A 15,784-nucleotide genomic window follows, 5' to 3' on the forward strand; every position below is an offset into this window, starting at 1 on the left:
TATTTTCCACTTTTTATTTATTTTTTGCAAAATAGCATGTTCGTGCATTGGTGACTGCCGCTTAAACATTAAAAAAAAGTTTAATTTTTAATATATTGCATTACTTTTTTAATTCACTGGCCATAGTTTTGGTCATTTCCATGCCTACTGGACATTATACTACCTTTTATTTGGGCTGTTACAGCCCCTGTTTAATTTTTATCCTCCAGTACACGGTTTGTAACTACATACATTTTGGAGGCTTACACAGCACCTACACGGGTGGCTTTTTGCTTCCAGAATCGCGAAATCACCTCATTTGCATGTTTTTACCAGCAGATGAGGTGATTTACATTCTGCAGACACCTCCGTGTCCACACAGTGTAAGGACGCTTGTGCATGCCCCGAGATTTGTTTGCTGGATCGCTCAGCGGCCATGTTCCGTCTTTAAGCCTTACCACTATTCCTACACAGAGAATCGCTCCATGTAGGGTTTATTGAATTACCCCCTCACAGTATTTGAAGGAGTTCATTACAAAAACGGTGTCAATTATTGACTGTCTGCATCTTGTCTGCAGGTGTTTAATGGCTGCAGGTATTGGAGAACCTTGCTAACCACCGCACAATGTTGCTTAGCAGCATTGTGTAATGGAAATCAAAAATTGCAGCAATGTATCTGTTTTGATCTTTATACTTTTACAGATGTCCTGTCTGCAGGTGTTCTGTCTGCTTCCTGTGTGGGCTACTAGTCTGGGCTGGAGAACTGCTAAGCATCGCACAAACGAGATAAGTACAACCAAACCTGACATTCATTGAGTTTCTCCATTTCCCTTATTTGCATTAAGCCACACACAGCACAAACACTGAAAAAAAATATTAAAAAAATTAAAGGGAAAAGTAGTGGAAATGAAGAAAGGCAATCTATGAAAAGATCGAACAAACTCACCAGCAATTACTATTAATCACCACTAACTCATCCCAGAAAATGTAATCACAAATGTAAATGGACAGTTTACACTTGCATACCTCTGGAAATTAAATATACTAACTCCAGGGTTGCAGAAACTCAGAAAAACCCTTGAATTATGTAACAGCTGATATAATGAACTTCGGCTATTAGATAATTTGACAAACTGTGCCAGATTGTGAAGGTGAAATGGTGACGGAAAACCCCACTATTTCACAATGCAATAAAATGCAAGCAGCAATAATTAATACAGTACACACACACACACACACACACACACACACACACACACACACACACACACACACACACACACACACAGACATTTCTATCTCTGTCTCTCTCTCTCTCTCTATATATATATATATATATATATATACACACACACACACACACACACATATATATATATATATATATATATATATATATATATATATATATATATACATACAGACACACTGAAATTATATTATATTATATTGTATTGTATTGTATTATGATTATATTATATTATATTATTATTACACAAAATAGCTAGGATGAAGATATAAAACACTTAAACATATGTACTCACAATTAACAGTCCAAGGCCACCCTAACATGAAGAAAGAGTTATTATATAAAAAAAGTGTTGCTTCTACTCATAGGTTTTGCAGAATCCATAAAAGCTCATATGGTATGAGCCTGCACACATACATAGCTACTGCAAATTTAATTACGAAAACACTGCCAAGAAAGAACACTGACAGAAGTAAATAAAATATCAGCTCATGTGCGTGTGTGCATGTGCGCATTTGTGTGTGTGTGTGTGTGTGTGTGTGTGTGTGTGTGTGTGTGTGTGTGTGTGTGTGTGTGTGTGTGTATGTGTGTGTGTATGTACATTTTGTGTAAATTTTGGGGCTGGACTACACTTCAAAAAACACTTCTTCATGGTGAGAATTTTCAATGAATAGAATGGGTTATTGAAATAAGTGATGAAGGAATCTGCACAGATAACAGTAATGGATGGGGAAGATGGTTGAAGTGAAGATAATAATGTTGAGGAGACTTAATGAGCAGAATAGTTAGTTTATGCATTCTGGGACCTATGATCTGTAATCTTTCTAAGACATGTTCAAAAAATATTCCACGTTTACTAACTTGAATAAGCCCGGTTATACAATTATTTGACTCAGCTTTTATAACCATTACTGGTCATCTCAATAGTCTTTTATTATTATTACTATTATGATGTCTAGTAATCAGTACATTGCCTGATTCAAAATGAAATAGTATTATTTCTGAACTGCAATGACACCTTAGATGTCACTAGATATCAACAAAATGTCATTATACATTTTGACTATAAAATAATTTGGCACATTTAAAGCAATTGTTAGTAGATAACATCACAACCATGGACAATACATATTTTTATTATGCAACCATAGTCAATTTTCCAAAATGTTATACATTAATTATTATAAGACAGTAACATATATTAAAACTCAACAAAGACTTGCTTGTCTTTTATTTAATATGCAGACAAGGCTAATTTTACTTTTAAAATAAAAAAAGAATACAAGGCATAGCAAACCTGCCTTATGTAAAGCCCTTTCCCTCTACTCAGTCTCCTACAGACCGCTGAGGGGTGATCTATGCTTTACTTACAAGGCATCCACAAACCCCACACTTATGAATCTCCTGCATATAGGTAAGTCAAAAAGTACCAGAAATACAAAGTCTAGTGACCTGAATTTTATCTGTGACTTAAAAAACACATGCTGGAGAGACAGATATGTGTCCCAGAGACTGCTCCTCCTATGGAACAGGTTTCCCATCCATGTGAAGCTGAGTTTGTCTATTAACCAGTTTAAGTGCAACCTAGACCAGTGGATGGAGAATAGGAAATGTATACCAGGGCTGGCACCCATGTCTCAGAAGTAGCTTATAAATGCCTGCCTCTCAGTGTCCACTTCAGATACAGGACATCATTATTCTTTCAGGAAAACTTGGCTAGGCTTAGAAAGCACCCCCACACACACGGTTGTTAGCCTAGTAATAATCTGAGAATCTATAAAAAATTATATCCTAGCCATATACACATATTTTTCTATCAATATTTATACATAATTTCCAGTTTTAGGCTTATTCAAAATCACTTGTGCAACTACATAGGGACATATCCCTTTTTATACAACATAACAGAGTTCTCATAACTAATGCATAGACTGTAAATTTTTCATATTAGCTGTTTAGCCGTTGTAACATGAAATACACAGTTTAGGAGCTACCTGAAATTACTACTGTCATGCTCAGTGTAATTTTGGGGTCTATATTAGAACATCGAAGTTTTAAAACATCGAATGTTCTAATATCGACCCCAAATGACACATAGCCCACAGACTCAGTGTGCCACTCAACCACAGCCAATTAGGCAAAACAACGTACCCAACACACTTGTCATAAGTGACTCTATAGTCAGGCACACTGAAGTCCCACTCACCAGGCTAAACAAGGAGAAGGTTACTGTCAGCTGCCTGTTGGGAGCCAGGACCCACCACATAACCCACGCACTCAGGTCACTCCACAACAAGTGGAAACATGACTCAGTCATTGTCCATGTTGGTGTGAATGAACTGAGATGTACCTCCCTGGACTACATGAAAAGAGACATGGAAGAGCTCTCTGATCTTGTAGCCCAGGCAGGTATGATCCTAGCCCTGAGTAGCACTCTGCCATCACCCAGAATGATACCGCAGTACAAGGGCAGAATTATTGACTTCAACAATTGGCTAAGCTTCTGGTGTCATTCTAAAGGGATCCAGTATCTGTCTGCCTGGAATGACATGGTTGACAGACCATGATGCTTTTCCAGAGATGGCCTGCACCTGTCACCCTTGGGATTCCGGATACTGGCTAAGGTTCTTGCCACCCCTATAGTGCCTTTTCTAGGCAAGGTTCAAATGACAAATTCACCACCATAACAGGAACAGGCAAGCAAAAATTTAGGGTGATGCTAGTCAATGCTAGAAGTCTAAATCTCAAAATGCATTAACTCGAGGCACTCCTTAAAATGGAGAACATCGATATCTGTGCAGTGACTGAGACCTGGTTTAAGGCTCCAGAGAGCACCCCTGCACTACCAGGCTGTAACTCATACCACACTTTTCGGCCATGTAACCAAAGGCGAAGGTGTGTCCATATTCATTAAGGATATCCACACCTCCAAGCTAGTTGCTCAGCATAATGAAGCCGAGGTTATCCAAGTGCAACTAACTCTGGGCAAAACTGCAATCCAAATTGTAGCTTGCTACAGATCCCCCACCATGCCCCAGGATTCCCACTCCTCTTTTCTTGATGTACTGGAAAATATTAAGGTTCAACCAAACACCCTAATAATGGGCGATTTCAACTACCCCACCATTAACTGGGAAAACTACTTATGTACCAACTCCTTCACTCAACGCTTTCTGGAATTCATAAACTCCAATGCCCTGGATCAAGTTATCCACACCCCCAGCAGGGGCAACAATATCCTAGATCTCGCCATTACCAACATGAGTGACTGGTGTTCCACACCTGAAGTCAACGCCTCATTGATTGGTCCAATCCGACCATAAGCTAATTAGCCTAAATATCCACATCCTGCCCCCACCCCACCCCATTAAGGAAACCACAGTAAAATATTTCTCCAAAGCCAACTTCATGCTTCTTAAGACAGAAGTGGTGAACTTCATGACACCCATGCAGATGGACAATACAGTTATGACTACTGAATCCTACACAATTGCACTTTATAAGCAACCAAGATGCTATCCTCCAAAAAAAGGAAGCCAATCTGGTGGTCCACTGCCATAAACAAACTGTACAACAGAAGGAAGAAACTGTTGCAAAAGAGAGTAAAATCCCATGAGTGGAGGAGCTCCCTTTTCAGCCTCAGTAAGAAGCTGCGATCCCTGATAAAATCCTCCAAAGCTAGTTATGAAAACAAAATCACTACTGATTCTAAAGACAACCACAAAGCATTCTATAGCTATGTCAAGAATCTCAATGACAATACTCAGATCTGCTCTGAGTTACAGCACAATGGCACTAAATATACAGACCCAGCTGATATTGCCAACATCCTGACAGATAGGTTCAGTGTTAACTTTACCCCTTCTCACCCCATAAAGAGCCCATCTCTATACCGGAAGAATGCAAAGTTCCTGTAATCACGGCTGCACAGGTAAAAACCATACTCTTCAAAACCAAGAACACAGCATCTATGGGACCAGGCAACATCCAGGCTGCGTTCTACATGAGCTACAGAATGAACTGGTACCATGTTCAGTCATAGCCTCACCTCAGGCTTTGTGCCCGCTGAATGGTGCACAGCGATGGTTATCCCACTCCACAAGGGGATATTTTTAATAATGATTTTAACATATTTATAGTGCATATATATAATAGATATTATTTAGAATGTGTTTTGGGCACCGGCTGTACTTGTTGTACCTCTTTTATTGTAATTTTTAATTCAATGAGTAACTTTATTTAATTTTCTTAACATATATTATCATTTTATATTATTATTGTATATTTTATATTTGGTGTTGAATCCGTGTCTTGCATTACCAATTACAACTATCACACAATAACATGATGAATTAGTTATTTTTTGCAACATGCATAAGGGTAACCTAAAGGGCAAGTTTTTTGTTTAAAGTTTTTTGTTTAAAGTTTTTTGTTTAATGTTTTTGTTAATGTTTTTAATATGATATTGATGGATTAAGGACATTTTTTCTGTTTTTTGTTTTTGAGTGGACAGTATATCGAAATATGTATTGTTACACTGGTTTATTCAGCTCAATTCAATGGAATTTAATTTAATCTATTTAATTAAATTAATGCAAAGTGCTTATACATCATTGGTTAACAGGTCCAATCAGTTCCTTTGGCACTCATATTTAAAGTTTTCAGTTTAGATTCAAATGTGTTCTGATGAAGTTCGTTTTGTGAACGAAACCTAGGTCGACGTTTTTATTTTTATTTTACTTGTGTGTGTTTTCATTTAATAAATACCTTTGGAACGTTTATGGACCTGGATGTTTTTTGGAGAGCTGAATACCTGTGAACTGGCTGTTTGACTCCTTTGCAGTGTAACCGATCGACTAGTTACACTTTCAGTGGTTTTATACTTTGTGTTAACTTTACCCCTTCTCACCCCATAAAGAGCCCATCTCTATACCGGAAGAATGCAAAGTTCCTGTAATCACGGCTGCACAGGTAAAAACCATACTCTTCAAAACCAAGAACACAGCATCTATGGGACCAGGCAACATCCAGGCTGCGTTCTACATGAGCTACAGAATGAACTGGTACCATGTTCAGTCATAGCCTCACCTCAGGCTTTGTGCCCGCTGAATGGTGCACAGCGATGGTTATCCCACTCCACAAGGGGGGAGCCACCACAGACCCCAGGAACTACTGCCCCATTAGCCTGACGAGCCTGCTCTGCAAGGCCATGGAATGTATCATCATGGAACTTATAAATAAAGGCATTGGTAATCTCCAAGTTCTGGACCCCACCCAGTTCAGGTTTGTAAAAGTAAGATCATGTCTCCTAAACCTGATAGACTTCTTTGAAGAAGTCACCAAAGCAGTAGATGAGGGTAAGGTGGTTCACACAGCCTATTTAGATCTTGCCAAGGCTTTCAACACCATCCCCCACTCTTGAATTATAGATAAACTCACTAAACTAGGTATAAATCCCTATGCCACAAGATGGGTTGCCAAGTGGCTCACTGACAGAATCCACACCGTGAAAGTAGCAGACTCCAAATCCGACTTCAGACCAGTGACAAGTGGAGTACCACAGGGTTCAGTCCTGGGTCCTCTCCTGTTTGGTATCTACTTCTCTGAAGTACAGGCTAACACAGAAAGTCTTTGGCTAACAAAGTTTGCAGATGACTGCAAGCTAGGAGCCATAATCAAAACCCCTAATGATGTGGACATCCTACAAAAGGGAATCACTGAGACAGATGCCTGGTGTCAAAGCCATGGCCTCAAGCTCAATGCCAAAAAGTGCATTGTCATCCCCTTTGGTAAAAACTCTGTACCCATGAACTACAACATAGGCAGCAGTATACTTAACAATGAAAGTGTGATAAGAGACCTTGGGACACAGGTGGACTAGTCTTTCCTTTGATAATCACATCACCACAGTAGTCAGGAAATACTTCTACGTGGCACACCTCATCACAAAAGGTTTCTCATCCAGGAAAAAAGAGGTCATTGTTCTCCTCTACTCATTACACATTAGACCCATTATAGAGTACAGCGCCCCTTTTGGTATGTACGTCACAAGACATCTACAACAACTGGAAAGGCCGCAGAAATACTTCACAAAGAGGATTACTGGCCTCAAACAGATGCCCTACGCAGACCGTTTCAAAAAACTCCAGCTTTACTCCATCGCATATTGCCTACTCAGAGGTGATCTCTGCCTAACATACAAAGCTATGTCAAACCCAGAGCTGTTGGACATGCTCCACTTAAAGAAGTCTCAATCCTTCCATGCTACACTCTCTAGGGACATAAACTTGTCACCACAATAAACAGAACATGCCAGAGGGATAGATTCCTGTCCCAGAGACTTCCCATACTCTGGAATAAACTACCTATCTATATCAAACAAAGCTCCTCATTAGTACTCTTCAAGAAAAATCTTGATGATTGGATGGGAAATAGGAAATTCAACCCGGGGATCACTTCTGTGGCTCTGCTCAACAGAGGCACAGGAAAATAATTTTCTTGGGTGGCAAAAGCTAGGGTACCTTTTTGGCTGGGCTTGTATAGGCTCTAGGACCGATAGCCTAGTACCTACCTGTGAAACTATGAACAGCTAACGCTGAAAATAGCGAAGCTGCAGAACACCAAATGTTTTCCTAGAGAAAGAATTTGGTTGGCCATTTCTGTGGCTTCGCTATTTTCAGCACTGTGGTGGAAAGTTATGGGTCAGGTTCAGGTAAGTGTGCGATTGTGCGGATATTAGGGTTAGGGTGCGGGTTAGGTTAGTTAGGGTTAGGGCGCGGGTGAGGTGAGTGAGCGATAGTGACAGGCATTAGGGTTAGGGTGGGGTAGGTGAGTTAGGGTTAGGGTGCGGGTCAGGTGAGTGTGCGATAGCGATGGACCTTAGGGTTAGGGTTTGGGTTAAGGTAAGTGGATAGATAGTAGTGTATGTACAGCTTAGTGTAGGGTAGCTGTAGGATTTTAAGTGTATGTGTGTGGATTGCTGTTTTTTTGGTGTGCTTGTGTTTTGTACGTGTTTCTCTGAACAGCGATTTTTTTCCCAGGGAAAAAAATCGCTGTTCCGGGTGTTCAAGATTTTAAGCTTTCACTTAAAAGGGGTTGATGAATTAGCGTTTGCTTTTCTAAGCATTCGCTAATTCAATATAGACCCATAATTTTGATGTGCAGGACCATGGCATGTAGAGTTGTCACCCAGTAATCTGACATCTACTGAGACTGTGCAGCAGTAGGTGATGCATATCCCCATGCAGTGAGTACCCTCACCACTGCAGAGAATGTTATAGGCATTAACTGCATGATCCCCAATACTCCACAGCACAGACATTGATGGCATGATCCCGAATACTACACATCGCAGGCATTGATAGCATGATCACCCCAATACTACACATCACAGGCATTGACAACACAATATCATTCCAGTATCTGGAAAGTCCACACAGGCAGTGATCCTAGTCCTGTGGTGACCGTTCCAATATTTATGAATGTACATACTTAGTACCTAATGAGGCACTGTGGGTTATTCTATACTACACTATGGAATTCAAAAAAAATGAAGCTGATCTAAATGCCTCACTGAGATGTCATATGCATTTTGTACATTTACATTTCATTCATTTCTTGTAGACATGAACCCTGACATCCAGAAAGGCTCAGCTGAACTGACCCAGTTTAGAAATGCAACTGTGGAGGAGTGTTTATTGAGTTGTTCATGCCACTGAGTGTGCACAAACATGCACTCATACATCTGTTGCACCATTACCTTAGTGAGGCAGAGTATGACAAGGATTAGAGTTGTAAGAGCAATACAAAACACTGCAGTTCTAAAGTCATACACTCCTGCTTATTCAAATAGTGATAAAGATAAACAGAGGGACTCCGCATCTTGTCTATTAATACCAGTCATAAGTAATGGAAGCCACATCCACCACCTGAGGAATCAATGGCTTCCATAACAGAGATAGGATTCTTATGTGATGGTCATTCTTAAGTGTGATCACAGAAGATTGACATTTGCAAAAAGTAACAAAAGTATGAAAGACCAAAAACTGAAAACAAACTGCCACGTAGACTAGAATCCAAAAAGGTCCAGAATTTATTAAGACAAATAATCCAAGGTAAGCGCTTTCATTTGATAGCTATCACCGAACTTCTTCCGGGAAAATAAAACAGCAAATACAATCCAGGTTATACTACAAGAACACACCCTACCTCATTAATCAATTAAAATCAATTAAACAATTAAAAAAGACATATACCCTAAAATATATATATGAATACAAATACATATCTAGATAGTACAAAAATACCTTGTGTACGTATATATAAATATTTAAATAATGTAAAAAGTTTTCTATATATATATGTTATACATATATGTATATAAATATTTTTTAAAATAATAAAACTTGTATGTACAAAACATATATTTATATAACTATAAAGTATGTAAACATTTTATCTGTCAAGAACTTTCAATTTCAGTTTACTGGATATAGAAATAATATCATTTAATCCAGGAAGCTTATATGCAAAAAGTAAACAGAATTTGAAACTGCAAAAACAACTACAAGAATATTCTGCACCACTCAACATCCCTGCTATTTATATGTGCTAAATTCAATATTGCCATATTGCAGAGCAAGGATAAATTCCAAAGACAACACATTTTTGATCTTTAAATACAAATAACAGGACTCACAAATAAATTATAGCATATAAGAATGTTGACCAGTAATGTCTTGCATTTAAACCCGGAGTTTGAAATGAATGTTACTCATACCAGCTGTTTGACAAACACATGCTCCATTTAGTGTTGGTGATATGGTCACCAGGTAAGGGTAAATCCAGTCTGGGGATGATATGGACACTCAATGCCATATGGAAATGAATACAAGATGTAGCTGTACTACAAACAAACAGGGGTGCATTAAATACAGCCTGTGCAGGTTTCATCCACACAATACCACTTTGCATATTTAGGGACAGTAGGCTTAGCCTGCATATGGAACAGTGAGCATGGGTATAAAAAATACAGGGAGTTCTGAAGAGTATGATGGTCATTATGTTCAGTAATACCTCTCCTAGAGGTGCAAAAAGCAAGCTGCTGTTCTGGAGGATATTTTTCTTAGGAAAAGCATTAGGATTTGGGCATTCACACACATGCATCTGAGAAACACTCTGGACAATTGGGAATGATAACATATGTGGTATTCTAAGTAATAACTTTGTGACATTAGCTGTCTTTAGCACACCTTTTCCCATCTCTGACCTGCATGCAGTAGAATATACCTTGAAGATAATTTACAAAGCTCTCCTGCAGCACTATGCACATTCTGGCATTGTTACACATGGGCTGGTGCATATTACTTGTACCCTATCTATAAATCAGGTATAGATGATTTCATTGGCTGTCATGATACACTGTACACTGTATCCACCAGCTTTCAGATGATCTCCTCTAATTTTCTCAATCCTTAGATATTTATAATCGGTAAAGCATTATCCGCATCATCTTATATGCATTTATATGATCATCCTTGTGAACAAGTAGATTTTCATTCTTCCACTGACTACCTCTCAGAAAACTTTTTTTTTATTTTTCATGTTAGGGTAGTTTAAGCTTTACTAAAATCTGCAAAGTTATATTGTTAAAGGCCTCCAAAGCTTCTCCTAGAATTCACATTCATAAGCTTCCTCCAATAAAGGACATATCTTATCTTTTTCCGTTTTGCAGGATCAAATCTCCTGGAATCTTTTTATTCCAATTTTGAACTTTTTTCAACTTTAAATCATCTCAAGTCAGAATATTCTGCTATTTCTTGGAATTGCCATGAAAAGATGAAGTATTTTATGCTATTAAAAATTGTTTTACAATGGTGGGTCAAAACAGCTTTTTTAAATGTATCATAGATAGATATTCCTCCTCAAATATACTTTAATTTGCAGTATTAAATTAAATATTTCACAAGTGAACTATTTTGAACATGTCTTCCAACACAGTTTTTTTAATGATTTTGTAAAAAAATGAATACCACATGAAATTGATTTTAATCTATTGTGAGTGTATGTAGAATAGACATCTTGATATGCATAATTTAGTTTTATGCTTGATAGAAAATGAATGCATTTTCCTATTTAGGTTTTGGCTGGGCAAGTTAACAAATTCATCTTATAAATAATTTTAGCAACAGCCAAACAAACCAACAGACTAATAAAAAGTAGCTTGCCTTCCAGAGAAGCTTAGCAAGAGAACTAAACATGTGATGAGCTGGATGAGTCAGTTTTTGTTTCCCTAGCATGTATAAATGAAACAGAGTACAAAGGATTAGTTCAGATAAAATCATGTTAGCTAGCAGATCTAGGATATTCTCTCTCTGATATCCCCCCGTGAGAGGAATAAAGACACCTTGTTGAAGTTTCAACTAGTTTATTTAGTGAAGTAGGTATACAGATGAGTTTCTTGCTTGACTTGGACTTCATTCGAGCCCTCTGGATTACCTCTGTCTTCCATGCATGCATAAATGGTGTCCATGAGCTGCCAACAATGCTACAAAGTTAACTATGAACTCAAGGATAGAATAACAATGCTACAAAGTTAACTATGAACTCAAGGATAGAATAACAATGCTACAAAGTTAACTATGAACTCAAGGATAGAATCACAACGCTACAAAGTTAACTATGAACTCAAGGATAGAATAACAATGCTACAAAGTTAACTATGAACTCAAGGATAGAATAACAAGGCGACAAAGTTAACTATGAACTCAAGGATAGAATACAGTAGTTATCAAGATACCGTCTTAGTTAAAGGGCTACAATTTCAGGACATAGTTTGTGAATTCCCATCCAATCACTTAGGGCCCATTTGAAGGAAGATGGTCTATCATGCTGCTTAATTTTCTGAGGAAGTCTATTCTAGAGGTGGGGAGGCACTCTTTACTGAGTCATCTCTCTCCACTGTGCTTTATTTATCTGAGGTGAATATTTAGATACCTGGTTTTGGTACTTGAGGGACTATTTGATTTGTGGAGATAGAAAAAAATCCAGAACGACTAGTTCCCTAATGACATAGAGGGCAAGGCAGAGAGCTCTCCTCAGCAGTCTATAAGTTACTGAATAAAGAGACAATGATTCCAGTATTTTCTGGTAGGTTGTGGTTTTGAAGCCAGTTATCTTATTACTTAGGAACCTCTGATTTTTTTTCTAGTTGCTTTACATGCCTAGTATGTAGTGAATCTCAAACAGGGAATTGTACTCAATTCATGAGCAAAGCAATGCTGAATATACGAGAACAATGACTTCATTAGATTTGGTTGATATTTCTATGGCAGTTAGTTGTACTAAATAAAGGACTTCTTGACTACTCGTCACATGATAATCTAAAGAGAGAAAATGATCAAGTAATGTTCCAAGTTTCCAAGAACATTTTCATGTTGAAGTGGATTCACCCTTATATTTCTCAATGCAGCTTGTTCATGCTGATGCATTAGTAGCACATAAATAATATCTCAAAATAAATGAATCTACACTCACTCTGACAGCATAAAGAAGATATAAATAATAAAACTATGAAGATCTGAAAAATACTTCGCCTTTCTTGATTCTTAGGCCATGTTATTCTCTGTGCCATGAACCAAAAGGAGTTTTCCTACACCCATACTATCCTGTGACGGTGTCATAAAGACTAGCATACAATTATATTCCTTCACCTTGCAATGCTGTCTCAGTACCACTGAGTCTGATGGATAGCAATTCCATAAGCACTTCATATACAGTCTCTTATAAATGTAAATTCAAACAAATATGCCCAATGAGCCTCAGTACCACTTAATGTGATATATAGATGTCCCAATACAGTCTGTTAGAAATATAAATTAAAACAGCTATAAACTATTAGGCTGTCAAAATATCACCAAGTATAATATTCAGGCATCCCATAAACACTTCAGACAATCCCCTTAACTAAAACAGATATTCACATCCAATTCTCATTCCAGATCTTTGGTAACAACCCATGCACACTCTAAACTGGTCAATAAAACAAAATATGAATACAGGCGAAGAAGATGATCATGAAGAGAACAAGGACTATAGTTGACTGGGTGTTGCTTGTAAATCTGCTGCTTTCTGTACCCCAAGTACTTTATCAACATCCTTCAAATCAGAATTACTTACAATGATCCTCTGCTACCTTGCATGATTTGAAATCATGTATGATCTATAGCTTTCTCTGATCATGCCACGTTTGTTGAATGCCACTGAATGGGATTTCATATCCAACCTAATCACATTTTCTTTCCCTTGTTACAGATTTTGTACTAAAGAAACATTGCAATATAACAAGAAATGTATACAGTATATACAGGACATCATAACACTGAGTGTTGTGTTATTAATAGAGATTTCATGTAATGTTTTCTCACCAGTTTGGTTGGAGATCTCTCCTTGAGCACATATAATGCAGCTGAAGCAACAGATTGGCTGGCCTGGCTGTGGTGCTTTACGATGGCCCATCGGACAACTTTCACTGCACAATGACTGTGGGATCTAAATAAAAATATAGACAGTCATTATTTCATATGTGTACATACTAATACATTTTTGTTGCTTGTAAAACATCAAGATATGAAATATAATCATTCACATGTTTCTAACATGCTGGTATAAGAACAGATTTGTCTCCTGTACTTTGTCTACTATAAACTACAAACATTCTTTTTTTTTTTCAAAACAAGTTTATTGTTTTAACATATAAGAGAAATATCATAACAATTTTATACAAATAATTAAAAATAGGTATTATTATAATATTCAACAAAACAACTAAAGTATTTACAAACACATCCACTACAATCAGATCAATTAATTAAACTAAAATACTGTGCTATTGAAATTAGAATTTTTTTAACAAATTTTGTAAATTATCCCATACAATAAAATGTGATGTTTTTCTAGTTGTTCTCATTCTAATTGTGCTTATTTCCATATGACACATTATATTCATAACATTTTTAAATTCATTGAACGAAGGAGGTGTATCTGAAATCCAATTTCTAGTTATTATTTTCCTAGCCACTGCTAGGATAGACCATAACAAGGGAAGCTTAATCTTTTAACACATTGAGGTACAGGTGTGTTGAATAATATAAGAGACTTAGAAATAATGAAATTATCTGTAAAAAGCCTGCAAAAATTCATTAATTGACTTCCAGTATTCTTTCAACTTCATACAGTCATAAAACATATGAGCCCAGTCAGCATTAATTTCTACATTACATCTCTTACATAGCTTATCTTTATTATTAATTTTATTCATCATCAAAGGTGTATAAAAGGATCTATGTAAAAATTTCCATGTATAAAGTCTCCAGACAATGGAAGATGTAGTTCTATAAGCAGATTCCAATATATATTGTTTATCTTGTTGAGTTGGTGGGTCTCCATTAATAGAGGTGAAATAATTCCAGTATGAATCTACATTGTAAAAAGTTTCTTGTCAGATAATTTTATGTATATATGAAAGTTTACCTTTATCAGAAACTTTATGCTGTAAATTTATTATCAAGTAATCAATCAGTTTTGGAATAGATTCTTTAACTGTTATAGACATTAGATCTATTCTATCAATGAGATGTTGTCTAAAGATCTGAACCTCTAACCAGCAAGTTTCTCTTAGATCAAATTCTTGTTTTAAGAAATCTAGATTTTTAACTTTATTATCAGATATCAGCTGATACCAGTACTTTAGATTATTATCTATAGCTAAATGAGCTCCTTCAGAAGTAGATGACATAAGCATACCCTGAGTATAAATTATAGGGAATACAATAAAATTCCATTCCCTATACTTAGGGTGCATGAATATAAAGTTACGATAACTAATAATAATATTTAATGGGTAACAGACCATATGTTTAGGTGTAATAGGTGAAGTACAAAATTCCTTTAGCAACCACAACATGGAGTTATTTATAATCATATTTTTATGTGTTAAGGAGATTTTCATGAAGTGCATACTAATTAGCTCCCAATAATCTTTCCATTTTGCGACATATGACCGATCTATTAATAAAGTAATAACTTTTATAATAGAAGAGATAATATATAAATTAAAGTCTGGAAAAGAAATACCCCTTGAGACCAGCTATTAGTATGTTTCTTTAATGCAATCCTAGGTCTATTAGGTGCCCATAAGAAATTTAACATTAGTGTATTCAGTTTCTTGATAGTTATTTTTGTAGGTGAAAGTATTATTGATTGTATTAAGTATAAAATCTTGGGGAATATTATCATTTTAATAATTGTAAGTCTCTCCTCCATAGTAAAAAACATATTATTCCAGGTATTAAAAAGATTTTGTATATTAAGAAAACAGGTATTATAGTTATTATATATAATAGATTTCATATCTTTAGATAGTATTATACCTAAATAAGTTATCTGACCTGAGTTGGGTACATATTTAGTAAAATCACTAATGAGAGTATTTTTTCGTATATATAGGTAGTATTTTAGTTTTTCTTCATTGAATATTAAACCAGAAATACTTTTAAA

At 36.5% G+C, this 15,784-nt stretch overlaps 1 protein-coding gene across 1 annotated transcript in view; it reads right to left on the minus strand.

The window, feature by feature from the left end:
* Window positions 1-15,784, minus strand: part of LOC122803802 (vomeronasal type-2 receptor 26-like) — a gene marked incomplete at its 5' end in the record, with an annotated part of 837,235 nt that overhangs the window by 63,832 nt on the left and 757,619 nt on the right. Inside the window, one exon of the mRNA XM_044073487.1 lies at window positions 13,654-13,777. Coding sequence (XP_043929422.1) covers window positions 13,654-13,777 — 124 coding nt within the window. The remainder of the gene's footprint in view (window positions 1-13,653; window positions 13,778-15,784) is intronic.

This window comes from Protopterus annectens, chromosome 6.part0 (assembly GCF_019279795.1).
Source record: "Protopterus annectens isolate FY-2018-M chromosome 6.part0, PAN1.0, whole genome shotgun sequence".
In the NCBI taxonomy this organism is placed as follows: domain Eukaryota; kingdom Metazoa; phylum Chordata; order Ceratodontiformes; family Protopteridae; genus Protopterus; species Protopterus annectens.